At 37.2% G+C, this 27,577-nt stretch overlaps 1 protein-coding gene across 1 annotated transcript in view; it reads right to left on the bottom strand.

The window, feature by feature from the left end:
* The window catches only part of ALG13 (ALG13 UDP-N-acetylglucosaminyltransferase subunit), a 71,303-nt gene that overhangs the window by 23,121 nt on the left and 20,605 nt on the right, over positions 1–27,577 (bottom strand). Inside the window, 18 exon segments of the mRNA XM_007466307.1 lie at positions 990–1,158; positions 6,201–6,256; positions 6,349–6,381; positions 8,853–8,973; positions 9,342–9,498; positions 9,684–9,797; positions 10,376–10,503; positions 10,506–10,561; positions 11,276–11,403; positions 12,420–12,520; positions 12,846–12,910; positions 14,545–14,653; positions 15,945–16,020; positions 18,151–18,313; positions 18,514–18,595; positions 23,667–23,739; positions 25,154–25,200; positions 25,959–26,009. Of these exon segments, the coding sequence (XP_007466369.1) occupies positions 990–1,158; positions 6,201–6,256; positions 6,349–6,381; positions 8,853–8,973; positions 9,342–9,498; positions 9,684–9,797; positions 10,376–10,503; positions 10,506–10,561; positions 11,276–11,403; positions 12,420–12,520; positions 12,846–12,910; positions 14,545–14,653; positions 15,945–16,020; positions 18,151–18,313; positions 18,514–18,595; positions 23,667–23,739; positions 25,154–25,200; positions 25,959–26,009 (1,729 nt within the window).

Genomic DNA, 27,577 nt, shown 5'->3' with positions numbered 1-27,577 from the left:
CTGGACCTGCTCTTTCCCTATCCTCATCAATTTTGATTCCACTCCCAGCAGTTTCTACCCAGTGAGGAATATTATCCTAAAAGGTAGCCCTGCCAGGTCAGTTTTCAGAGTTCTTAGGGGCAAAACTGTTCCAAGTCCTTTAGTCCCTTTACCACGTACCCAAAGCACTCACCTAGTATTGGAGAGGTCAAATCCCTTCCCAGTCTTAGCTGTTCCTTCCAAATTGGCTGCCCCACTGTCCAGTGAATTCTTATTAGTTCTTTTGGGGTTCTTCTGTTCTCAGGTCCATCAGACAACATCCCCGATGCTTCCGTATTATTGCTCCCACATTGACCCTGACAGCATGCAGGTCTTTTGACTGATGGTTTGTCCCTACCTGCTTAAATTTTGGGGTTCATGGGGAGACCTTGTCACCTAGTTTTGTTGTTAAACATTGTCCCATGGGTTCTGGTTTTGCTATTTCCATTTTTATTTGGGGACGCAGACTGAAAAGCTATGCTGTTGTTGCCACCACTTTCCCAGAATTCTGCTGAAAATTTTAAATTATATTAACTCAGTGGAATTTCACAACCACTTCATAAATTGGTACTAGCAGTATCTCCAAGCTCACAGATAAGAAATGTTCAATAATTTGTCCAAAATTACATAGCTAGTAAGTTGTAAAACCAAGATTCTAACCTGGATCTCTTAAATTCTAGAGCCAAACTTTTCAGGAATTAATTCTGTGAAGTGTGAAATAGCTTTACCTTAATTTCTGTATAATAAAACTTAACTTGAAGTTTAAGAAACTAGTACAAGTCCTCTAAGTTTTCAATGGGGTTAGCAAAACAATAGCTATGAAATCATACCAAAGCCAAATTTGCAAGAAAAAAAAAATGAAATTTAATACTGGAGATTAAAGTAATCTTATTTAATCACTAGAATTGTTGTATGGGCATGTTCATAACAGAAAAAGAGGCTTCCAAAGTAAGGAACCACTAATAACCTACCTGGCCTGCCTTGTGTAGGCGGAGATACAAATAGAGGCTGTATAGCATTCTGTGAGGAAATTGAAGTGGTACTACTAGCTTGATTAGCTGCTGCACAGTTAGGTAAGACTGGAGCTGGAACAATATTTGCACAGGAAGCTGCAACTGCTGCAGAATTTACCATCACCACCTGTGAGTGTGGAAGAAAGTTTAGAACTCTAAGTTTGGTTTCACAAACAATATTGGTCTCTGATCCTAAACTTCAGGAAATAGCATTCTAATAACTAAAACACCAAGAAGCCAATATTTATGTAAACCTAATATAGGAAAGTTATTTCTTTTAGAAGACCCCAGATGACTTTGAGAGATTTACTTTTTTATTTTAATATTTTTCTGGAAAGGTAATACATTAATATGATTCAAAAACCAAGTATAAAATTGTATACAATGAAAAGTTTCCTCCAACCCCTGTCCTCCATCTGCCTAGTTCCTCTCTCTACAAACAAGTAACCTCTGGGTTTCCTGAACACTATCCAGAAATTTATAGTACATTATTTTTTATATGCATATATGTTTCCCCACACACACTTTAAAAAAAACAAACAGAAAATATTCTTTGCTTCCTTTTTTTTTTTTTTTTTTTTTTAACTTCGTGAGACTGCAACTTGTTTTTCTGATTAGGCCACAGCACCCAATACAGGGCTGTGCACAGAAAGATGTTCAATAAATGGTAACAGATTCTTCTTCATGAACACCCTGTCCTCACTGTAATCTCCATTTTCTTATTACCCACTGCATTGTGGCTGCTACCCTCTCTGGTTCTCAGAAACTGCATTCAAAGTCACAGTGATCTCCATGGCAACAAATCATAGTAGACTCTTGTTAGTCCTTATGTTGCTTGACGGCTTGGCAGCAACTGACACTTGACTATTCCTTGAAACATTCTCTTCCTGGGGCTTCCATAATAATACACTCTCCTGCTTTTCCTCCCTCATTGGCTATTCCTTCTCTACCCATTTTCTAAATGGTGTTGCACAGGCTCTGTTCTAGATGCTGTTCTCAATCTCTTCCTTTTTCCAGGATGATCTTATTTACTCCTACGGTTTCAGCTACCTTTCTGATGCCAGCTTCCCATTCTATAAGAAAGCTTTACATTTTAAGTTTCAGGAAATGGCACAGACTTGACAGGTAATTTATATTAACTCACTCATTATATAAGAGGTTCAGAGTAGACTGAGTAGTCCAATGCCAGCACACAGAACAGTGTCTGGAACACAGTAGATGCTCCATCAATTTGTTAATAAATTTACTAATTACTGTGCCAGGCACCAGGAAGTACAATAACAATTAACATAAGAATATAAGCAGCTTCTTAGAAGTATGATGAAGGGCAGAGAAAAAAAAGAAAAAAATTCATTTTCTTCTGTTTAGGCCACTGCAACTGACTGCAAAATAAAACTATAAAGATTACCTTCTGGGGGTAGTTGTATGAGGTAACTGTATCATGAGGAGACATAGAACATGGTCTTCTATCCTGAAGAGACTTTAATGAATACAGAAGTACAAATAAGGGGAAATCAAGAAATTAAACAATACATCAATAAAACATCTGCTTTGCTTCAACATCTCCTAAAGATAAGTGAAAGTGATCTGTCCTAAAAGTATTCAAATTTGGAGGTGACTACTATGATAACGCTCCAAAAGGTATCACTCTAGTGCCTGACTTAGGTGACTGTTCTATTTCCTATCTACAGAAATCCTGATCATATCCAACTCTAGTCCCAATGTAGATACTAAAATGTAATGGAGAATTGTAATTTAAACACTTTCTCAGTGTCCTCTCTTGCCTTAAAAAGCTCAAAATCAGTAGGGCCAGCAACAGTGTTGCTAAAAGAAAGCACTCCATCTAAAGGAACAGCTTGGGACAAGGGTGGATAACTGGTTGGTCAGCTGCATCCTACCTAAGCAGGATGTAGTATAATCCAAACACCATTCCCCTTTGGCTCAAGACCTTGTCTTTGTGAAAGTAACAATGATTTTAAAAGGCTCAGAATTATGCATGACAGACTGTTATGACAGAAAAATAAACTAGCAGCAACACAGAGGAAATCAGGGGAAATAATCACAGGATACAAGAGGAACCACATTGGGACAAAGACAAGCCCAACTTAACATGGACCTAAGAGTGCACGTTTCGAAAGTCTGTGATGAAGTACAGCCCAAGTACCGGCCAAAAAGCAAACTTTAGCCCTGGCTCAGAAGGCCCAGTGTGAATTCTAAACAATTCTAGAGAAGGATTTAGGTGAGAGTTGGGCGTGGAATTAAGAAAAAATGTTCATGGTTTCTTAGAAGGTTCTGTGCCTGGAAATCTTTAAGTCCTGCATTGGTCTTCTCCCCTCAGAATGCTGTGAAAAAATTACTTAGAAAAGTCACTTGGAAACTTGGTGACTGGAGAGTGGGAGTGGAGTATGTCATGAAGAGATTGAAACCTACTGGGGATGTATGATAAAGTAAGTTCAGAACAAAAAGGAGCACGTGACAAGTGAAATTAAAGGGACAGAAAGAAAGTGTCTACTCCTGTCATCCCTGAAGGTGAGATTTTTACTTGCTTTTTCAACTTGGGTGGCTATTTCAAGAAATGGTGTAAAAAGCATGTGATATGAGAACAGTAATGACAGAGTGAGAGGAAAAACTATTTCTCTAGCAGGGGCAAAGGAAGGGAAGGAGAAATAATGGGAAGAGAATTATATATCACAGTTTTCATCACCTTCCTAAGATGTATTGCCTAAACAGTAAAAACAAAAATTCAGTACATGAAGCTATCAAAGTTAAGATTAATCACAGAGAACAGAGGGTAGTCATTCAACTTCCTCACAAATATTCCAGCTCTCCTCCTAGGTACATGGGTAGGTTGCTCTTCCCGGCCTCATCTAATTAGGTATGGGCACGTGACTTGTTTGGACAATGAAATATGAGCAGAAATACTGAGAGCCAGTGTTTAATTTCCCTATCTTCAGCTCTGCCAAGGTGACTGTGAAAGTACATGTCCATCAGCCTGGGTTCCTGAGTGACTCTGATGAACAAAGGCCTGCTACCAACCTGCACTGGACCTATAACATTAGCAAGAACAGCTGTGTTAAGCCGCTGAGATTTTGGTGGACTGTCGCTGCAGCGTAACCTAGCTTGACCAAAACAGTAATTGGTAACTAAAATTAGGGCGCTGCTGTAACAAAAACCTAACTTGAGAAGGAGATTATGAATTTGTAGCTCTTAAGGGAAGAGGTTTGGAAAACAGAATGTTAGTTTTGTGTGTTGATTACTGCTGGCAGAGTTTAGCAAGGTATTTTAAGACAGATGTGTACAGAAAAGTAGTTTGTAGGCAGGAATGAAAGGGAATAGAGTCCTTGAATACTAGGACTGGTAGGGCTTGGAGAGGCAACTGCTTCAACTCAAAACTCTACAAGATAAAACTGATAAATGCTTTGAACAACAAAGAGAAGTTAAAACTCGGCCTTGAAGGAAGACTCAAATCATTGTTAAAATATGATTGCACTCAAGTATCTCAAAGCAAGAGTACTATTAAGGATATTAACACCCAATGAATCCTTGCAGTTGGACAAAATGGCTCATGGAAAAGTATTCAAAGGTATGGCTCTTTCATCACTGCCTGATAAGCTAAAGGTATTTGCAATCAAGTAGAGACAGGGATAAGAATGCAAAGAATTATAGCAAATCTAAGTAGTATATTTATAAAAAAGAACTGTCAGTATGGCTATTGGCAAATGAAACTAATAGGAATCAGAGAAGCTGCACAATAAATTACTCACATAGCCAAAGAAACCATGAGCAGAACTAAAACTATCCAACTGAGATAAAACCACCCTTGGGCCCTCAATTTTCTATGAGTAAGAAGCAGGCTGAGAAAGCTGCTCAGCTGCCAAGAGGGATTATTCTCCAATGCCTACTTCAAACATAGCCAAGGAAGGAAGGGCCTTGGAGTAATCAAGAGCCCCAGAAAACAATGAACCAGGGAGCCTCTCCAGGGAACAGTCCCCATGCCTAGGTTGGGGGCCCTCAAAATGTCTGTCCAGCATGATGTCAGAATTGCTATGGGCCAGTAACTGTTTCCCCCATTTTTCCTGCATCTGAATGGGAAGTTCTACTGCAATTTTTCAGTCCCTGCTCTACCACTGGAAATTGGGTATGTAGCGGGTAAATAATTTTGTGTATTTGGTTTAGGCCTCCAGATCAAGAGGAGCCACATCTGGACCCAATACAAAGAGTACTACACACTTCCCAGAAACCTTGGGCTCTGAGTTTAATCACACTGAAGGGGATTTTGGGGTTGCCTCTCCTGAGGTGGAAGGAAGTATTTTGCCTGTGGGAGTTTCCACTGAATGTTGTAATCCTTAGTGCTGTTAAAATATTTCCAACTTTTTGACTTCTAGGCACAGAGAAGTTAGAGTCTTCAAGAGAAACATGCTCTGGCCGATGAAAAAGAAATGGAGGGCTTCCCTGGTGGCGCAGTGGTTGGGAGTCCGCCTGCCGGTGCAGGGGACACGGGTTCGTGCCCCAGTCCGGGAGGATCCCGTGTGCCGCAGAGCGGCTGGGCCCGTGAGCCATGGCCTCTGAGCCTGTGCGTCCGGAGCCTGTGCTTCGCAACGGGAGAGGCTACAGCAGTGAGAGGGCCGCGTACCACAAAAAAAAAAAAAAAGAAATGGAAAAGAAAGTGATATGTGTCATCTCCAGGTAGAAACTGTAAGAGCCAGTGCACCATTCACTACCTTTTGTTTCCTGCCTTAGCAATCATGGATGGAGCTTCCATCAGCTTAAGTCCCTAAGCAGAGCCCTCCTGCAGACCTCCACTACACATGTAGCATAACCAAGAAGTAAACTTTTGTTATATTAAGTACCTGAGATTTATGGCCCATTCTTACTGTTAGAAAGATCATGATAAAAATCCTCTAAAAAAAATCATCATCGCCAATGTTCAAATTTCCTCTTGTATCAACACATATTAGGAACATCTCTAGGATAATTTCTAGAAAGGGGTGTGATCTTGGATGAGTTACTTAATTTCTGGGCCTCAATTTCTTCATCTACAAAATGGGGATGATACCCTAATACCTCATAGGATTGTTCTGATTTAAATACATTTATATGTATAGCACTCAGAACAGTGTTCTAGTACACAGGAGCTATATATGTTTGTCATTATTATTAAACACCTACCAAGTTTGCTGTAGATTCAGTTGTGCTGTAAACACCTGAAGTTTCATAGTCTTGTTCTAGAGGATATAGCCGAAGTAAAAATAATGAGCATTATTCTATAGTTTGAAATTTTATAAATAATATCAGATTTTACCTAGATCTCACTGACCTGAAGGATAAATATATTCTTCATGATATCCCCCTAGAAAAAAAAGACAGAAAAAGTGTGTTTATGTAGGACTTTTTGCTCAGCAGAGCCAGATGGCCAACACTTGCTTTTTCTCAAGTTTTATGGATATATGTTCAAAACTAAAATGTATACATCCTTGAAACAAGTGATTTGAGCTTTCATACTACTCAACAGATATTAAAGCCAGAGACTGGCTGTAAACAGTACAGATTTCTCCTTTGAAAATTCCCTTAGTTCTTAGAGTTCAGACAGACGTGAAAAACCCACTTGTGTCCAATTCTGGCGGTAGAGTATGGTGATTAACTTCACTGGCTCTGGAGTTAGGACTGTCTAGATTTAAATCCTAATTAACTGTATCACTTTAGGCAGGTTATTTAATCTTTGTGTCTTAATTTCTTCACTGTAAAACAGGGTTAACAGTACCTAGCTCATAGTGGGGTGAAAAGAACATAGCATGATGCTTGGCATATAGTAAATGGTGATTATAAAGTAATCTGAGTATAATAACCAATAGTTTGCTTAGGTGAACGTTAAAGGAATATGGCATGCTTCATCTGTTTTTCAGCCTGATTCAGGTAAATAATACATTTACAATCAGTTTGTTCTCAGAAGATGGCTTAGAGGACTGAAGTACTTTGCTCTAAGATTGCTACACCATTGAAATTCAGAGAAAGTCAATCTTCAACTGGACAGTTTTCCAGCAAATAACACCCCAAAGGTCAAAACTGGATTGATTCTTAAACATGTCACTTATCCAACACACATGCAGGTAACCCTCCAGACAACAGGATTTAAGGTGAGAACGAATATTTGGTTACTCTGAATATGCCACTATAGGTGAACAGTACATATGAAGATACCCACTTTGCTAAAAGGAAAAGTAAAAGAGTCATCCTGAGTAAAAGAGCAGAGAATACGCATACTCAGGCACATGCATGCGCACTAAGTTCTTAGAAACATCTATTTTCTCCAACATAAGCAGCAGAAAGAAGAATATCACAAGAAAATACGTTGACCAGTAAGTCAAGTCATTCAGACTGCCTCATACCTCCTTAATCCATCCAATTCCTCCAGAATTGTTTCAGTAGGCATATTTCATTTTACAGAAAAGTGGTAAAAAAATAAGCACACCCAATGATGAGAGGCACTCTAACAACTATAAAGGCCATGTATACATGCTTTAGAGTCAGATAAACCCAAATTAAAAATTGATCTCTGCCAGTCACAAAGGACCACATATTGCATGATTCCTTTTATATGAAATGTCCAGAATAGGCAAATCCATTAAGACAGAAAGTAGACTGATGGTTACCTACTACTAGGGGCAGGGGGAGGGGATGCTGGGGGGATAATGAGGAATGACGGCTAATGAGTACAGGGTTTCTTTTTCTAAAATTGATTGTGGTGATGTATGCAACTTTGTGATTATACTGAAAACCACTGAATTGCACTTTAAACATTGAATTGTACACGTTAGGTTAATTGTATAGTATGTAGATTATATCTAAATAAAACTGTTATAAAAAAGATTAAATCTCTGCCACTTACCAAAGGTATGACTTTGGCCATGTCATTTACCCTTTGAACCTCAATTTCCTCATATAAGAAATAAAGAAGGGCTTCCCTGGGGGGAAGAATTGGTTAAGAATCCACCTGCCAATGCAGGGGACAAGGGTTCGAGCCCTGGTCCAGGAAGATCCCACATGCTGCGGAGCAACTAAGCCCGTGCGCCCCAACTACTGAGCCTGCACGCCCCAACTACTGAAGCCCGCACACCTAGAGCCCGTGCTCCACAACAAGAGAAGCCACCGCAATGAGAAGCCCATGCACTATAACGAAGAGTAGCCCCAGCTTGCCGCAACTAGAGAAAGCCCACGTGCAGCAACAAAGACCCAATGCAGCCAAAAATAAATAAAAATAAATATATTTTTAAAATTTTAATTAAAAAATAATAAAATAAAGATACCACATTCCTCAGAGTGATAAAGTATTATATTAAATTGTAAATATAATTGCTTAGTACAGTACATGGCCATTAGAACTCAATGAATAGTAACATTTATAGATCAAGTAGATTTCTTTGGGCAACGAAATTATTTCACAGCAGTCTTGTAAAATAAGTGTCACATGAAAAGCCTAAAATAGTTATACAAATGGTGAGGACAACATGAATAGTTCCTCACTAATAAAGAATAGATATTTTCCATACTGAAATCTCACCAAATCAAAACTCACTGAAGACCTATGCAGAGAGCTGAAAGTTTTAACAATGTAGTGGCCTACAGAAATAGAAGTCTGTCTTTCTGAAAAATACCAAGACATCTTCAAAAACCCAGCAAGCCCTGATACAAGAACTGATAACTCTTTCAAAATGAGTTGCCAGAACAGAGTGAGACCACCCCCCCAAACCAAAACTTTAGCCCTGTTGTGCTAATACCACAAGAATCATCTTTTAAAAAAATATTTAACTGGAACTGACTCACCATTGTCATTCTGGCCATCACCTTCCTCTGAATTCAGAGTCTGTTTGCCTGAGCTATGTCCTCGCCTTGCAACATGGTATCTCGAAGTAGCAGGAACCATTGTAGAGGGCCCTCCATGATTCTGTACCAAAGAGATACACACAAACACATGCAGTTCTCCCTATATAGTCAGAGAAAAAGCTATAAATATTTTAAATTTACTTTAGAATCAAAAATATGTGAGGAAATAATGATCAAGAAAACAGAAGATTTTAGCCCATACTTATATAGGCAAGATTATTTGTCCACCTCTACTCCTCCTCTATAAGAACAGCTTAAAAAAACATTATCTGCAATTTTTAAAAGCTCTAGGATGAAAACTCATGTTTTCCAGAAGGGGCTTTATTTGGTCATTTGTAAAACAGCTAAAATGTATCCATATTACCTTCACTTAAAAAAGTACAATAAAAAAAGTAAACAGCTTTTTGAGTAAAATTTTGACCTACTTACAGGTAAAGTTGGATAAGCAGTCTCATCCCCTTCTTCAACTTCATAAAAAGTAATGGTTTCTTCCAAGCCCCTGGGTATCTGTCCATTCTCTGGAACAAAGCTAAACTGGCACTCCTTATTCATACAATGCATCTGGCGGTGACTACGTCTAAAGGAACTTAAGTAGTTTGCAGAATGAGAAGGGGAAAAAAAGATAAAATATGGTAGTAACTTGTTTCTAATTTCTAAATAACAGTTCAAACATCTCAATGTTGACACTTTAAAATTTAGTCCATATATTTACTGCACAGCAACAAAGTCAGACTCATTCATTTTCTCTTTCAACACTTAAAATTCACTTACCGAGATCTATAGGAGAAGTTATCATAGCTCTGGCAGCACCTTTTACCCGGGCCAGGGTAAAAAGCAACTTTAGGGCCTGCCATGTTGTGCCTGTTTATAAAGCGAGGTGAATCCCTAAAAATAAAGGGGGAAAAACCCCAGAACTCTTTATTTACTAGTGCTTGAGTAGTCAGTCTTTGTAGTTAAATAGAATTAACATATCCTTCTAAAACTGACCAAATAGAAAGAGCTTTGCTTTCCTCACTACTGACATTAGGCCTATTCATTTTTTTTTAAATTGCAGTATAGTTGCTTGACAATGTTGTGTTAATTTCTGCTGTACAGCAAAGTGATTCAGTTATACATATACATACATTCTTTTTTTATATTCTTTCCCATTATGGTTTGGCCTATTCATTATTGACAGACACAGTGCCATATACATGGCACTCAGCTTGATGGCATTCTATCTTCTAGGATCTCTTCAACTGCTCCATCATATTTTCCTAGACTATGAGAATACAAATCTTCAATAAATTTGACAAGAATTTAAGTATACATCAGTTCCATCCGTTATGCTCCCTTCAGGCAGAGATTATAAAAGAAATCTAAACTATTAAGATATTTCTAAATTCTACTGTAATTCTGCCCAGGAATTATTTCCAATGTCCAAACAGAGATGTACATTATCTTCAAAGTCAGTTAAGACCTACCTGGGCATCCCATATCCCCGACCTTGTCCCTGAGATGAATGTTGAGGATGAAAATGCTCATTAGACGTAACACCGCCAGCTGTCTGTGAGTAGTGCATTGGAGAATCATGCCCATAACGCATACTGTGTTCCCTCTAATTTTCTTGAACATCTTCCTCCGTTGCTTCATGTCCATCTCTGACATAGCTTTCAAGCAAATAAAGAAGCAATAAGCTTCAAAACCAAAGCAAAAGGTCCAGTGTCTCCCACAAATGTCTAAGACTCTCAGATGTTTTACTTAGGAAAACCATATGAATACAGGGAAGGAACTCCTGTATTTTCAAAGGATGTACTAGGTCTTTCATTCGGAAGGGCAAAACCAGCAAGTAACTTCTGTATCAATGGACATCTCAGCACTACCTTTAGTATAGGCAACTCTGGTCATCAAAACATAGAGTCAGTCATCTAGTCATCTGTTACTGTTATCCAAAAAATTATATCTATTAATAGACATATTAAGCCAGCTTCTCTGGCTGCTTCTATGAGGTGTTTTCCTAGTTCTTTGAGAAATCTTTTCCTTCAAGTTTTAGAATTTAAAATCCACTCCACCTTAAGCTTAAACAAAGTCACCTAAACAGTAGTTCTCAGCCAGGGACAATTTTTCCCCTCCCCTTCTTGAGGCACATTTGGCAATGTCTGGAGACATTTTTGGTTGTCATAACTTGGAGAAGGATGCTGCTGGCATCTAGTATATAGAGACCAGGGATGCTGCTAAGCATCCTGCAATGCACAGGACAGCTCCCTACAACCAAGTATTACCCATCCTAAAAAGTCAGTAGTGCTAAAGTTGAGAAACTCTAGCCCAGAGTAAGACTTAACGTTCCATTGTTCCATAAATAATAAAACCTTCAGCATACAAACCCATTTCTGGGACACAGCCCCCGGAAATTTTCTGGTAACCTCTTCCTTTCCTACTGGGTATAACATTCCAGGCAGGACCAGGTGTCACTTGCGTAACTGGTTTTAAGTTAGCCAGTGGAACAACATACCTTAAACGTAAAGATACCACCATTAAGCCACTGCAACACAGACTTAATTCTCATTTGATACATATACTTGATCCCTCCTGCTTCATTTTCAAGTGTTTTCTACTTAAACCTGTTAACACTAGCTTCCTCATTGAGGTTTTCTTTTTATGTTAAAAAACCTAAGAGCAGTTTGTACAATTTCACAGCTGTCTGTAGCACATATCATGCTCAGGAGGAAAGACTGTGGCAGACTAATTTACAAATATTTGTTGCCTCTCCTTGAAGAAGGATTATATTTTCTCACCCCATTGACTTCAGGCTTAGTTATGTAACCTATTTTGGCCAGGAAAATTTGAGCAGATGCTTTAAAAACCAGCACACGGTTTGTCATGTTTTCATTTTTTCCCTGCCTGTGATCCTGGTAGTATATGTCTGGATAGAGCCGTTGTCAACCTGGGTCCCCTTTGCTGACCTACTATGAACATGCTAAATGAGCAAGAAATGAACTTTAAGTTGCCAAGAGTCTTTGGCTGTTAGGGCAGCATAACCTACTTTAATGGTTCTCAAAGTGGACCAACAGCATTAGCATCACCTGGAAACTTGTTAGAAGTTCAAATTCTTGGGCCCCACCACAAACTTACTAAATCAAACTTTGGGGGTGGAGCTCATCAATCTGTATTTTAACAAGCTCTCCCGGTAATTCTGGGGTATGTTAAAGTATGAGAACAGATGGACTAGCCTATCTTGATATTGGCAGAGGCTCAGTTAGCTCAGTTAGCTCAGTATAGTTTTATATCAGAATTCTGTTGTACTTAGTATTTCTAATAAGTTGGCTATTACCCAGGATTTTGAAACTTATGCATAGGTATACTGAAATTTCACACTTCATCATATGCTTTTACAACTCACGATAAGTCATCTTAGGCCAGTACCAGATATAACTTCGGTTCTCTTACTAGCATCCTGGTAATTCTCAATATTACAAAAAGGCATCAAAAGCCAAAGATTTTAGTAATTCAACAAATTATTATTCTTACTTTTCTGCCAATTCTTCAATGAAGACTGTTACAGAATTGCTTTCATTTCCAACTTCCTGAATATGAGCATTATAATATCTTCCGCCTGATTCCAAGTGAACCTGAAAGAGGGGAAGAGACAGTAAGAAAACATCTAGTCTCGAGTCAGATCTGGCTTTTGCCAAACAAAAACACTACTTCTCCTCCCAAGTGAAGTTCAGTATCTACTTATTAAAGCAGTTGATAATCAACACTGCCAGTCCAGTTCAATGGAGGCTGCACATGCTGAAACAGCATTACATCTAATCACAAGTTTGTAATTAAAATTTAACCAAACATTAAAAAAATTCCTAGCATTTTGTAAATTAGTTTTGTTGAACTCATATTAATGACTAAAACCAAAATCTCAGAAAAACAAATTACTGATTCTTTAAAGAAGGAACTAACCTGACATTTGTCTCCCAAATAGTACTGTCTCCCAGCATACTCCATATAATCAGATTTTTGAAGTTCTATGAAAAGAAAATGAAGATTCAAGCTCAACCGAACTGGTTCCTTTGCTGTTTTACATCATTTCATTTCCTAATTTATTTTTACCACAGTATTTTTGACAATGCTACCACTATAAGCTATAATCTGGAGGGAAAATGTCCTAAAGGGTCATTCCATCACTCTTGATGGGTTATTCTTGTGGTCAATTTAAGGAGACCTGCCAGAATAGTTCTGTGCTATAAAACACAAACAGGTGGAAATTGGGAGGCTGTAATCTTAGAGTTGGTCATATACCAACAAGGTACAGTTTGAAAGTAACACACTTCAATTTTTTTAAAAAAGGAAAAAAAAAACTACTGTGTAGCTTCTTCAAAGCAATACAGTTTACCCTTGAACAGCACGGTTTGAACTGCATGTATCCACTCATATGCGGATTATTTTCAATAGTACTACAAGTACCAAGGTTGTTGAATCCAAGGATGTAGAACTGAGGATACAGAGGAACTGGGAATACCGAGGGCTGACTACAAATTATATCTGGATTTTCAACTGCTTAGGGGGTCAGCAGCCCTAACCCCCGCATTGTTCAAGGATCAACTGTGTTTTCATTGTGTTCCACAAGGTATTAACCTCATTTTAGATTATTAACTATACCTAGGTTCACCACCGAGGTTCAAGGAGTTGAATATGAAACATTAAAGGCTACCCTGATGGCAGAACTTTATTAAGACCTACTTTGATCAACTTAGTTATAAGGGGAGAAAAACAATTCCTTATTTCAAGGGTTGGCAAACTTTCTCTGTAAAGAGCCATACAGTAAATATTTTAAAGTTTGTGGGCCATGGGCTTCCCTGGTGGTGCAGTGGTTGAGAGTCCGCCTGCCGATGCAGGGGACGCAGGTTTGTGTCCCGATCTGGGAAGATCCCACATGCCGCGGAGCGGCTGGGCCCATGAGCCACGGCCACTAAGCCTGCGCGTCCGGAGCCTGTGCTCCGCAATGGGGGAGGCCACAACAGTGAGAGGCCCGCGTACCGCAAAATAAAATAAAATAAAATAAAATAAATTAAAAATTAAAAAAAATAAAGTTTGTGGGCCATACAGACTCTTGCAATTATTCAAGTCTGTCATAAAACTTTATGGACACTTAAAATTGAATTTCATATAATTTTCATGTATCACAATATACTGTTCTTTTAATTTTTCCCTGACACTTAAAATATAAAAACCATTCTTAGGTCACAGACCATACAAAAACAGGTGGCAGATTGGATTTGATTCACAGGTAATAGTTTGCCAACACCTGACCTATTTCATCTATCAGTGAGGGCGGTCTTGACACATTAAACTTAAGATGAACTTATTTCCACTTACAAGTTTCTGGTACTCTTAAAGTTATCTAAAGACACACAGTCTTTGCACAGTTGAAGTCCCTGATGAACATCAGACTCTAAAAGATCCCTCCCCGGTTCTAAACCTATTTGTTTCCTCCTTTGGATATAAATCATGTATTGAGTAGGCTAAAAAGTACCATATAAACATATAAAAGTGGTTTTTTAATAACAGCCGTTTGAAAACACCTCTTATTAAAAAAATTTGCAAAATTATTCTCCTAGATCTGTCAGGATTCAAAAATATCCTGTTGATGTTTCATTACCTTTTCTGCTGTCCAGCCAAACATCAAATTCTACATTACGATAGATTTCTGGATCCAGGGCTTTGAGCACCTTATAAGGGAAGAGCATCTTTGATGGATTTTCTGGAGACTAAAACAAAAATAATCACGCTACAAACTCACCATCCTTAAGTCTTCCTTCTATGAAGAAGGAAGAAATAAGGTTCTTTTCTTCTTTTTTAAAACTATGTACATATAGGCCTTTCCTTCTTTATTAAAAGAAATAGGACTTCCCTGGTGGCAGAGTGGTTAAGAATCCACCTGCCAATGCAGAGGACATGGGTTCGAGCCCTGGTATGGGAAGATCCCACATGCATCGGAGCAGCTAAGCACGTGCACCACAACTACTGAAGCCCGCACACCTGGAGCCCGTGCTCCGCAACAAGAGAAGCCTCAGCAATGAGAAGACTGAGCACCACAACGAAGAGTAGCCCCGCTCACCACAACTAGAGAAAGCCCGCGCACTGCAATGAAGACCCAACACAGCCTAAATAAATAAATAAACCTTCATTAAAAAAAAGAAATAAAAGCCACAGTAAATTTTACTGTATTTTTTTTAAATCAGGAGTCTAAATAAGCAATATGCAGAAATCTAAAAGGTTATAGATGGCAGAAGGGAAATACTGTCTAAAGCAGCCAATAACTCAGGAGATACACAAATCAATGCAACACAGACCAGAATTAAAGATTCAGTCAGGGCTATTCAACAAGTCTCATCTCAAGATGCATACAGAGGTGCAAGTGTTTCTGTACCCTAGACACCTAGACAAATCTGAAAAGGTTACTTCATTTTGGTCAAAATCTGCTACAATTTCCAAAAGAATTATCTTTTTCTTCTGCTTTCCTAGAATTTCATGGTATTCCATACTGTTTCCAAACTACCAGCACTTGGGGGCATACAGAGTTTGTTCTAGTAGTATTTGCCCTATTTAGCTAGTCTCAAACTGAAGGTCTGCTTGATATTAGACCTATACAGGTGGTAAAATTCCTCCTGTTTCTCCAACTAGGATTACTACCTATTTTCTGAGTAAAATAGGAAAAAACCTTACTCTCTTTAATGACAAAAAGAAACCTCAGCATCAGAAGATTGATTACAAACTAAATATCTATTGGGTTTCTAATATTACTTTAACTTGAAAACAACAGCTTCTGAAATTTCTCAAGTGTTCAGAGTTAGCTTTGAAAAAAATTTACAATTCCATAAGAACAAAAATTCAGAGAACATTAAGCACACACTTTACATTTCAGATCAAGACTTACACGAAGGAAAACATCAGCTCTTCCCCCACCCCATATAACTAAAATGGACCATCTGACATTAACTAATTTATGATACTGCAAGCCAAGATTATGAAAATTCTTTGCCCTAGAAGATCTCAAACCTTTGCTTCTTCTGTTCCTTGATTGTACCCCTCTGGTATATTTTCAACAGTGCAGCAGGCACCCCACTCTTCAGTCCTAATTGAAAAGATTTAGAACAAAGAGCTTTATATAAATGCAGTAGCTAAGTCGTAAGTCTAATGACTATACCACCATCTAGTGGTAAAGTAGCTCAGTTCTAAAAATGAGGCAAATACATTTTCATCCCAGCATTTACATTTATGCTTCCTTTTCTTAAGTACGTGCTACAAATACCTCCTATATACTTCATACCTCCTGTGGGGACACAATCTTAAGATGGTCACTATGATTCCCACCTCCTGGTGTTCACACTCTTGTATGATTTCCCTCCAAGTTTGCGTCTAACCAATAGACAAGATGTATATCATTACACTATATAAGAATGTAGTGCCTGTCTTGCTGATCTCTCTTGCTGACTATAAGGAAGCAAGCAGACATGTTCACCAACCCCATGTGGCAAGGAGCTGAGGGTTATTCTGGCTGACAGCCAGCAAAAAGCTGAAGTTTTCAGTCCTACAGCTGTAAGGAACTGAATACTACCAAGAACCATGTGGATCCTTCCCCAAAGCTCCAGATGAGAACTCAATCTTGGCTAAAACCCTCATTACATTCTTGTGAGATCCTAAGCAGAAGACCCAGATAAGCTGTGCCCAGATTCCTAACTCACATAAATTATGAGATAAGAATGTTGTTTTAAGCTGCCAAGTTTGTGGAAATATTGTTACACAGCAACAGATAACTAATACACCCTGCCTTCCTACTACTTTAGTTTCTGTAAGCCTCAAGTTCTTAATACAAATAATCAGTGCAGAATGAAGCAACTTCTACCCTGATATATATGGTTGCCACCACCCTGGCATTCCTTAATACAGTCATCCCTTGGTATCCATGAGGGATTGGGTCCAGGACCCCTGGCAGATATCAAAATCCTCAAGTTTCTCAAGTCCCTCACGGTCAGACTTCCACCACCCCAGGTTCTGCATGTGGATCGGGAGGGCCGATTGTAAGTTTTAAAAAACCCTCTTTATCAAAAAAAAAAAAAAAAAAGCATTAAACATTCAAGAAATAGAACTGCAAGACAACAAAAAGACAAGGTTATATCTGACTAGCACCAAGCCTATCTGAATTTCCAGACAGAAGAATCAGGGAGAAATATAAGACAACACCTACTTTATTATCTCAAAGTTTCCGACTAAATCTGTTCAATAATAGCTGCTTCCTCAGAGGCCACAATGTATACTCCTAGTGAGTACCAAAGGCAGACACTAAAAGCTCCTAAAACTCCCCTTTAGCCTGAGAGATTCTTTTCTACTAGCTGGATGTATGTGTCAAGTAACCACTTTGAACCTCAGTTACCATCTACAAAATGATGGTGCTGGTTTAGAATCAGGTTTTTTTCCCTCAAAGTGTGGTCCATGGCCTACCTCTATCAGAATACTTGGGTGTACTTGTTTAAAAAGTAGATCCCTGGCCCTACTCTGACCTCCAATTTTGAAGGGAGGCCCCAAAATCTGCCTAACAAGCGCCCTAAGTAATTCATATGTAAGTTTGAGAATCATGGGATTATAGTTCCAAAGTCTCTTCTAGCAATTAAAAAACTGATTCTGGAGTCAGACTTGAGATATGTGTCAGGAGGGGGAAATTTCCCCCCTACCCGTCTTGAGTTCTTGTGGCTGGACTAATAATAAAATTGACAAAAGACAGGTTAATAGGAGAAAAACAAAAAAACTGATTCTGACTTGGACCAAACCCCCAAAGCCCGAGCATTTCGCAATGCAACATATCTTTTGGTAAAACTTCTCTTCCCCCATTAAAAAACGTATATCCCTGTACATACAAGCATACATACATACATACATGTGTGTGTATATACAGTTGGCCCCTTCATTTCAGCAGGTTCCACATCCACAGATTCAACCAGCCACGGATGGAACTGGTTGAAATCTGTGGACGCAGAACCCATGGATATGGAGAGGGCCAACTGCACATACTACACTGTTTTATACAAAGGACTTGAGCATCAAGCATTTTGGTGTTTGCAGGGGTCCTGGCACCAATCCTCCACAAATGTCAAGAGATGACTGTGATAAATACACTAAGTCATAAGCTTGCCAGGTCCCTGCCACTTTCAAATGATACACAGAAACATGATGATCTTGTAGTTGACATCCCCTTTCCCTTTATTACCTATCCTGAGTTGAACTCTTGTAGTCAATATGGACACCCCCACTGCTAGTCACAGCACTGTTCCTGTTCTTCTTGGAACCACTTCGAAACAACTCAACTGCAGTCTTCAACTCTTCTTCATCCACAACAAACACATCTTTATAGAGAATTTCATACAATACAGCTAAAGGAAAAAATGACCAAAACTCCAATTGTCAAAATAAGAATTTTTATAACAATGTGAAAATAGCTATAACCCAGTATACAAATTCAATAGGTACCAATAAAGTTTTAAAAGAGCTATTTATGGTGGGCCACTCAATTTAAAGATCGGCAACAAATCATCTGAAAGCACACCCAAACATTTATAAAGCCTTCACATGCCTTGACAAACAGCTGCACTTGACTGAAATTGTTTTGAGTACACTGAATCGTAATGACCATTACTTGAATAGCAGAGTAGAATCTGAAGAAAAGAAAAACACATAGAACAATTAAGTGAATGTTAGATATCTTACAACCATGAAATACTTCAAATTAAGTTGCTGATCAGAAATTGATAAACTAAATGAATTTGTTTTTTAAAAAAAGTGACTTTCAGATTCTACATATGTGATATCATACAGTATTTGTCTTTCTCTGTTTGACTTATTTCACTTAGCATACATGTCAATCAAATCTCAATAAGGCTGGGGAAAAAGTGAGTTTAAAATCCAAATACAGATAAATGAAAGCTGTATGCCATAAACAGATTTTCTTGACAGTGAGTTTTATTTTTTTTAATTTTTTTAATAAGCGAAAAGAATCTGAAAAAAATATATATATGTACAACTAAATTACCCCACTGCACACCTGCAATTAACACAACACTGCAAACTAACCACACTTCAATTTTTTAAAAAAGACAGTTTTCCAAAGTGGTTGTGCAATTTATACTCATACTAGCAGTATATTAGAGTTTTAGTTACTCCAGGTTCTTGACACAATTTTCCATCCTTTTTTATTTTTGTTAATTGTTTGGAGTTGTTTTTGTAGTTCTTTTTTGTTCCTTTTTTCTTCTTCTGCTCTCTTACGAGTTGATAACTTTCTTTAGTGTTACATTTGGATTCTTTTCTCTACTATGTGTGTGTATCTATTACAGATTTCTAGTTTGTGGTTAGCATGAGATTATATATAGCAATCTCTCTCTCTCTCTCTCTCTCTATATATATATATATTTACACGTGATTATTTTAAATTGCTGATCTTTTAATTTCAAATGCATTTTATCAACCCTGTATTTTTACTCTCCTTCCCTCACGATTACTGTTTTTGACATTATATTTTACATCTTTTTTGTGTATCCCTTTAACACTTATTGTGGATATAGATATTTTACTACTTTTGTCTTTTAACCTTCTTACCATCTTTGTATGTGGCTGACTTCCAAAAAGATGTGGTACATATATACAATGGAATATTACTCAGCCATAAAAAAAGAATGAAATAATGCCATTTGCAGCAACATGAATGGACCTAGAGATTATCATGCTAAGGGAGGTAAGACAATGACTTTTAAATGTCAAGATTAAAATCACTAAGGCAACACTGTGAGCCTCAATCACATTCCTGATAATATACCAAACTAGTCCCAATTTACAAATTTGCAAAAGATGGGAACTTTTACAAACTGAGCAAATAGAATAGGAAGCCTAACAGAAGTCAAACGACCCAGCTGAACTTCTAAAAATGGAGAAAACAGGTCAAATACCCCAAATTTAGACTATGGGGGGAGGAATTTCATTCAATTTATTCAAAATGTTATCCACTATATTGAATAGCAATATATCAGTATGCTATATAGGAGCCTTCCTTAAAGAACTGAGGCACTGAGATGGCTATAAAATGAGTTAATTTCTTAGCTGATTCCTTCGATATCTAGTTTTTTCAAACAACATTCACAGGCGAGGCTTACTAACCAAATTATTTCAGTAAAAATGCTCCCTGGCTCCATGTGATGAAATCTGTTTATATAACAGGTCCAAAACCTTTTTGAATTTTTCTTCAAAAACCTCTGTCTTGTGTAAAGGATGTAATCCCTAGTGATTAAGTCTATTTCATTTTGAAGCCATCTCTGGAAACAACCTGAGGTACCAAAGACAATTCTCTGTGATCTATGAGAGGATAGTGCCACCAAGTTTCCTTGGCAGAAAATTATCCTAAGCACTCTTTTTTCTACTTTCCTACACTACCCTGGGCTAACTTCTCCCAATGAACAAGTTCTCTGACCGCAGGTCTATTATTCTTCCCTAGTCTTTTTTTGCAATCACAACTCTATCGGTATAATCCATTTCAAAGTACTGAGAGGGAGTATCAAGCTAAAGTAACCCACAATAAAGTTTAAGTTGCTAAGTTTCACCCACCCCCAAGGGGTATTTGCATTTAAGAGGAGTTCATTAATCTAAAAGAACAGTGAGCAGATTTTGAGCTGAGAAGCCTTTTGTACTTTGGACTAGAAGAACTGGGAACTCCAACAAAGAAAGGTTAATAACCGGAGGCAGTTAGTAAGGATTAAAGGAACCCAGCTAACCAGAACTGATGACTAAATAAGCAGGAAAGAAAACAAAGATGAGTATACAATTTCTCTATTGAAGTGGCAAGAAGTTCTATTTTGATTGGAAGAGGCAAAACTAAGCATGATGGCTTTTATGTTCCTGGTGGTATCTCAACATAAAATAATAATTTTCTCATACATACTTGTGGGTGGTGTGTTTGTTGGGGGTGGGATGTAATGGCAGTAAACTAGTTAAAAATGAGGTAGATCTAGATTACTGATGGGGATAAATATCTGAAAATAACAAGTGACAGAATGTTAAGTATGAGCCCATCTACATAAAAACTAATAAATGAATAAATACATAGAGAATGAAATTGGGATACCCACCCAAACTTAATAGCCGTTACTTTGAAGCACATGAGATTGAGAAGCATGAACAGAAACCTGACTTTTCACTCTACATTTTCAGATACAGGTTTCATTTTGTTTTAAATAGTGTTTTTCTATTCTTTCTAGATAGAACAAATTGGCTGAGTGAAAATGGCTAGTTTCCAGTAGCATTCACTTTGACACTGGATAACTATGTAAAATGCAGAATTAAGTCAGCTAAAAAGGTGAAAGGTACTAGGGTGAACATTAGGTATTTGTTTCTTCGAAAATGTGCTCTAAAATATATTTTATGCAAAGCTTATTAATAATGTTCACTGCTTTTAATGAAGTCATTTTTGAAAATACAAACAATTCAAATATAAATCTTAGGAGCCTGAACTGATACAGCAACTAAGTTTTAGGCAAAGCAACAAAAGTACCCTGCTGCCATCTGGCTCTTCCATACTTAAATTTCAATATAAACTAACACTCGCTTTGTACATTCCCAAATCAGACATATATACAGTATCCTGTGCAATGCAAATACCCAACTGCTGTTAGTATTAGCTCTCTATATATGTATGGATGAGACTTACACATGATATTCTTATGGCTGCACCCACTAAAAAGGTCTTACATTTTTGTATTCTTATGGTTCCCAATAGGTGATGTTTTCCCCTTAATTAGCTCAAAAATCTCTCTGTAAAATGTATAAGACTCATTTGAAAACAGAGCTGTATAATTATAGGAACTAGGTGGTAGGCATATGGATGTTCACTATACAAGTCTTATAATTTCTCTCTGTATGAAAATTTTCATAATAAAATGTTGGAGAAAAAAATTAACTGCAGGTTTAAAGGTTCCTGGTAAAGATCTAACTGTCTAAATCTCATCTCAGACGATGCTTTGTACAGTTGCTAAAACACAATAGCTAACATGCCTCTTCCTCAAACAAGTCTGATTATGTCACACCTTTGCTTAAAAACTCTGAACTGAATGTTTAGGGACAGTTATACTAATGTCTGAATTTACTTTGAAATACATCAAAACTTAAGATGGATTGATGAATGGACAGAGGGGTGGTTAGATATGTGACAAAACAAGGATATTAAATATTAGCAGTGGACTAAGTGGTGGGCTTATGGATGCTCAATGTAAAATTCTTTTAGCTTTTCTGTATGTTTGAAAAACCTTCATAATAAAATATTGGAAAAAAGTTTCAATTGACTATTCTGTACAATAAAGAGCCAAATTATTGGCACAGCCTAACTATATCCCTCTAGCCTATCTTTTCAGCACTGTCTTCCCCCCATCCAGCTACTTGGTCTCAAAGGGTCTCTTGCTTCTATGCCTTTTCATATAGTGTTTTCTCTGAAGAGACTGCCCTTTATACTTGTTAGACTCATTTTTTTTTAAATACTCCACTTAAATGTCACAACCACCATGAAACTTTCTAAACTCCCTAAAGCACAGTGAAGGGCTTTTTCTTATATGCTCTTGGCATATAGTTCTATTATAAAACATATCACTTCACTGTAATTATTTACACGTCTATCTTCATAGCCTCTTGAGCCCTTAGAGGGCAAGGATTTTGCTGTATTAACTGTGGTATCCCCAAAACCCAGTAAACTGCCTGGTACACTACAGGGGCTTAATGTCTACTGAACAAACTGGCAGTACCATCAGTAAAATAATTAACATGCCCCAATTTATACTTATGTTCTAAGTTATCTCTTGCATCCTATTCAGTCTTTTCTATTCCTAATGCCACTTGCCTAGTTCAGGCCTTCTGTCTAGATTACTATAATATTCTAACAGTTCTACCAGTATCTAGTCTTATCTTACCATCAAAATGCTTCCTGAATTTTGCTCCATGGTATGAAACAAGACAAAACTCAAATACTGTGTAATCTACATTCACTAATCAAATCATCTGGATACAAGGCTTTTCTTAAAAACTTTTTGGAAGAAAAACTGTATGCTAAAAAACAATCTGTTTACCTGCTGAGAGTTCTCAACCAACAAATCAACCTCCTACTATTTTCCAAGCACCTTACTAGACAGTAGTAGCACACTGTCCCTGCACTTAAGAAACTTTCAGACTAATGAGAGAAACAAACATGAAAACATATACAAGGTGATAAACACTGCTTACCTGGGTGATGCTAGGGGAACAAAAAGGGAGGAAATAACTCCAGGGGAGGTGGTAAAGTTTCAAAGGAATTAACATTTGAGATACAAAGGAAAAGAACATGAAAGTCTGACTCTCTGGACACATGATGTACTAAGGTTGAAGGACAATGAAGCTGGAAAGAAGGTTTGGAACCCTTTAAGTTACTGAATGTCTAGCTTCAGAGTTTGATCCTTATCTTCTAGTCAATAAGGAGTCAATTAGGGTTTTGGGTGTTTTTTTTCCTATTACAGAGGAGTGACAAGATCAGGTTTGTTCAGAAAGATAGCTAACAATACTTAGGCTGACTAACTGGAGAGAAAAAGGCTAGTTGTAGAAAAGCTTGGCTTTTAGACTGTGCTTATTTTTTCATTAGTTAGGTTTAAAAGGATGATTTCTTAATGATAAGCTGGCAGCATCATTCAATTTTTTATTTTAGTAAACATTCACTTATCTTCTTACCTTGTCTTCATAGCCATTATCTGTGACATGAGTTGGAGGCCTGCCAGGATAGCGATAAAGAATGAAATCCCGACTACATGGGTAGAAAACAAAGATGGATGAGAAGAGATAATTTAGTATATGCAAGAAATAGTTATAAGAACAACGATTTGTGCTTTTAAACTGCCTACCTTATTCATCTAAAATAACCTAAATGTTTAAGAGGATAAATATTAATTCAACATAGACAGCTAACTGTCCCTAAAGTCCTATGCATTTTTAAAATGTATCTTAATTTGAGGAAAGGAGGAATAAAGAAGATAAATTGCCAATTGTATGAATGTAAGTTTTGGAGGCTCCCATTTATTTAAAGCAGGTGTTGGCAAATTCTTCTTGGTAAAAGACCAGATAACAAACATATGGTTTTTGCAGGCCATATGATTTGCTCAACTTCGACTTTGTAGCCTGAAAGCAGCCATAGACAATGCATAAACAAATGTACGTGAAAGCTTTATTTATGGACACTGAAACTGAATTTTACATAATTTTCATATACCATGAAATATTATTCTTTTGCTTCTTTTAACCATTTAAAAATTTTTAAAAAGCATTCTTAGCCAAGAGCCATACAAAATAACAAAAAGCAGGCCAATTTAAAAGGTTGTCCCTGATTGAAAAGCAACAACTGATTAGCCGCCTGCTCGATGCCTCTTCTGTACTACTTCTTGCTGGATTTAGTGAGGGATGAGCAGACTGCAAAACAGTAACTTGAACAAGTCCCCATACAAGAGGGTTCTGATTCTCTCAAGGTATATGCTATCTCACCATCCTAAGAACTGTGAAGGAGTCTTATACAGATCCAACTCCTTAAATGAACAAGATTCCCATTAGCCTCTAACCCACATTATATAACCTACAGCTTTCAGAAATGCCACTTTCTCAGTTTTAAAGACCAAAACAGAACTTCCAAAGCAGTAGAGCAGTGTTTTTCAAATTTTTCCACCATTACTGCCTCCCTAAAGAGCCTTTTAAAAAAATACGTTTCTTAATTTCCCTATAAAATTTTAATACTACAGATATACTGTGTATCTGTTTTCATACTGTGACCCTTTGAAGGATCATAAACCAATGTAATATCTAATATTTGTTGTCCTCAGGAAACAATTTCTACCCTCTTGGAAGTGATATTGCCCCATTGAGCACACATGCACAAAAGGCACAAAGTTAAATACACAAAAATTCTAAGATAAGTATTTTGATTTTCTACAGGAATAGTACTAGCAGTTCTTAAAGCCCTTTATTCTTCCATTCAAACGGACACAAATGTAGAAGTTCTCCACCCCAAAATTACGCCATTGACTTTGCTTAGACCACTTCATTTGACTATCAATACATCAAATCTCAAATATTCCCAATCCTAAAGGGACTTTATTAGAAAACCTTACACACACACACACACACACGCACGCTTTCTCTCTCTCTCAAAAAAAAAAAGAGATCCAACTTACTTATAAACTAGAGAAAGAGCTCTTATTTCCAGATGGCCAGCACTTTCCTAAACATAAACAGTGCATAAAGTTTTTAAAAGCATTCCGTATCTAGGAGGTAAAAGTTTTTGCAAGTTCAACAATTGTTTTTTTTAGATGCTTAGCACTGTTGTAGGTGAAGAATTTGTACAACACACTATAACTTGCTTTGAGGCTTGGGATACTGTGATAGTTACTTATTAACATAAACTTATTCTGAGAAAAAATTGGACCTAAAGATCTTCTTAGTTAGCTATTAAGTAACAAGGACAGGAATATGGGAGATTTAAAAGACACAATAAAAATGTAATTAGTGTAAGAATACGAAGTTAGCAGGGTATTTAGTAAATGTGTTAAGTCCAGAACTATGGAATTAATTTAATCACATAAAATTATTTTTAGTATGTTTAGGAATCTTACTCCCACATAAAAGAAGGATAACTACAAATCAGGGGAATTGTTTAATAAAAAAATAATGACCTCCTAGTAACATTCATTGCCAACCCCCTCCCCCATTAAAGTGAAAAGGCTTGGGTTAGTCCTGTTCCCAAGTAATGTATACTCTTTCACTAGTCTATAGATGATAAAATTGTTAACACACAATTTTCAATATTCAACACAAAACAACAGGTCAATTCCCAGCCTCTAAACTTTTGCAAGAACTATTTGATTCAACACAGCTGGCTACTTAAGAAAATAGACTGGGCCTAAAGTGACACAGCTGAATGATATTTAGGCTACTATTCCAAATACTCTGAAAAGATTAAACCCCCATATTTGATCTTACCTTGGGATCTCCCAACCGTTCCAGGTATTTCTCAAAAGATCCCTCCACATACTTCAAAAATAAAACAAACTTGACTTAACCAAATACATAGCATTACTGAAATCTGATTATATTGCTGTTGTTCAGCTGAACAATTACAGTATTAAATGACTACTTTGCACAGCACCTCAAGAAGATTTGTACATACACAAAAGTTGAGTGGAGAAAAGCTGGACTATAAGACTATCTTAGGAACTGGTCCTGGCTTATCCACATACCAGTGCATTTCATCAAACAGTATGCCTTTGGAGTTTCTTTTGAAATGCCAACTTAAGTAACAACAATTTTCATAAATTAAGCAAGCACAATAATTATAAGGATTTCAAATTTGACAGCAGACATGCATTTACTAAGTTAAACTGAGGAACTTTAAAAGGAATTTCACTAGTTTCAAAAAAAGCACAGGCAACAAGGGAACTTTTTGGGTGATGGAAATATTTTGTATCTTGACTGCAGTGGCAGTTGCTTGACTATATTACTGCCAAAACTTAAAACACTAAACTTAAAATGGTGAATTTTATGATACGTAAAATATACCTCAATAAAAATTAAACTCAGGAAATATAATATACATTTAGTTCCATGCATGTATATCACTAGACTTAAAAAATCATGTTAATTTTTCTCAGTTCCCTTTTTAAAGTTTTGAGGCATAACTGACATACAATAACCACACATATTTAAATGGCACAAATAAGTTGACTTACGTATGCACCCATGAAACCATCATGACAATCATGAGTGAATATATCCATCACCCCCGTAAGTTTCCTTGCACCCTCCTATAACTTCACTAACCCCCAAGCAACCACTGATCTGCTTTCTGTCACTACAGATTGACTTGTATTTTTTATGAGTTTTATATAAAGGAAATCATACAGTATGTACGTTTTTGGGGAGGTCTGGCTTCTTTCACTCTGCATAATTAATCTGAGATTCGTCCATGTGGGTTTAAAATTTTACAGACATCTTTGTTACTCAAAATGTGGTACTTGAACAACAGCAAGCATCACTCAGAAATTTAACTGCTGAAATCTTGGGCCCCAGCTCAGATCTAGTGAACCAGAATTGTTTTTTTAACAAGATCCCCAGGTGATTTGTATGCACAAAAACACTTGAGATGCACTGCTTTACACCATGGTCTTGCATTTGAAGTAATTTCACGAATAATCCTTTCCCCAGGTGTGGTGACCGCTAATTAACTTCAAGGTAATAAGCTTTAAAATCAAGAAGGCTTCATATAGTTTTAAAATTCACAGAAACCTGTTGAGAAAATTAAGAGTAAACCTCGAAGAGCAGGCAAACACCCATAATATAGTCAGGAGAACAAATAGTACTGGAAGGGCTAGGAATGTTTAAACAAAAAACAAACAACAAAAAAAACAACAGCCACAGGAAAGGGCACACTTCAAATCAGACCTTGATAAAACCTTATTTTGTTAACAAGAATTCAAATACTTCAACGTATACGAAGATGCCTTCTAAAAGTTGTTTTAAAGTTAATCATTAGTGGCAGAGCTCCAATTACCAGTTTGTCACATGAAAAAGACATGTTCAGGAATAATTTGTTTCCTTAGAGT

This window comes from Lipotes vexillifer, unplaced genomic scaffold (assembly GCF_000442215.2).
Source record: "Lipotes vexillifer unplaced genomic scaffold, Lipotes_vexillifer_v1.1 scaffold298, whole genome shotgun sequence".
NCBI classification, from domain to species: Eukaryota; Metazoa; Chordata; class Mammalia; order Artiodactyla; family Lipotidae; genus Lipotes; species Lipotes vexillifer.
Note: the sequence above shows the minus strand (reverse complement) of the source record. Positions and strands in the feature narration are given on the sequence as shown.